At 46.6% G+C, this 929-nt stretch overlaps 1 protein-coding gene across 1 annotated transcript; it reads left to right on the top strand.

Moving 5' to 3' along the window:
* The first annotated feature begins 15 nt into the window (after positions 1 to 15).
* On the top strand, positions 16 to 798 carry LOC110034660. Its single transcript, XM_020738910.1, has 2 exons — positions 16 to 211; positions 286 to 798. The coding sequence occupies exons 1-2, from the start codon at positions 50 to 52 to the stop codon at positions 796 to 798; spliced, it is 675 nt and encodes a 224-aa protein (XP_020594569.1). The 5' UTR covers positions 16 to 49.
* The last annotated feature ends 131 nt before the right edge of the window (positions 799 to 929 follow it).

Below are 929 nucleotides of genomic sequence, written 5' to 3'. Positions count from 1 at the left end.
TCCTCCTAAACATCTCTCTGATCTCTTCTGCAGCTCTCGTTGGATTCTCATGGCGAGGCCAGAGATGGATTACATTCTCGTCCCTCTAGGCCTGATAATAATGGTCGGCTATCACCTATGGCTTCTTCTCTACATCTTCCGCCGCCCCACCATGACCGTCATCGGCATCAACGCCATCAACCGCCGCATATGGGTTCAAGCCATGATGGAGGCATGCAATCCACCATTAAGAAACTCCTTTCTTCTCAATCCAATATTCATTCATCATCTTTCTTTTATGTACAGGACCCCATAAAGAGCGGAGTTTTAGCGGTCCAAACCCTAAGGAACAACATCATGGCATCAGCACTAATGGCCTCAGCCTCCGTCATGCTCTGCTCTCTGCTCGCCATCCTTATCAACAACAGCAACAGTGGCGGCGGTGTGCAGACTGATCATGAACGGCTTGCCGGAACAAAGTTCTTCTCCATCCTCTTGTGTTTTCTGGTAGCCTTTCTGCTGAACGTGCAGTCGGTGAGATATTATAGCCATGCAAGCGTTATGATAAACGTGCCGGAGAAGTGGGAGAGGGGGAGGAGAAGAAGGCCGGATTATGTGGCGAGTTTGCTTGACAGAGGGACTTACTGCTGGTCGCTGGGGCTCAGAGCTTGTTATTTCTCCTTTCCTCTGTTTTTGTGGATTTTTAGTGCGGTGGCTATGGTGGCTTGTTGTGTTGCTATGGTTGTGGTGTTGTATTTTCTTGATGTTTATATGGATTGGGGTGAAGGTGAGGAGGAGGAGGGGGTTGGTGGTGTTTGAATATATACTTCAAACTTTCTTATATCATACACAGTACTCATGATTATAAATTGTGCCCTAGAAGATTCATGGCAGTGTTCATTTTGCATGCACTTATAAAGGAGTGAAGATGCCAAAACTTTTATGTGAAA

Source organism: Phalaenopsis equestris, unplaced genomic scaffold, assembly GCF_001263595.1.
Source record: "Phalaenopsis equestris unplaced genomic scaffold, ASM126359v1 Scaffold191990, whole genome shotgun sequence".
Classification (NCBI taxonomy): Eukaryota; Viridiplantae; Streptophyta; class Magnoliopsida; order Asparagales; family Orchidaceae; genus Phalaenopsis; species Phalaenopsis equestris.
The sequence above is the reverse complement of the archived record's forward strand: the minus strand, read 5'-3'. Positions and strand labels throughout refer to the sequence as shown.

Excerpts from the sequence above, each read along its gene's own strand:
- LOC110034660 (XM_020738910.1), top strand. The coding sequence starts at position 50 with ATGGCGAGGCCAGAGATGGATTACATTCTCGTCCCTCTAGGCCTGATA. Across the intron at positions 212-285 it reads GGGTTCAAGCCATGATGGAG|GACCCCATAAAGAGCGGAGT; the intron begins GCATGCAATCCA and ends TTTTATGTACAG.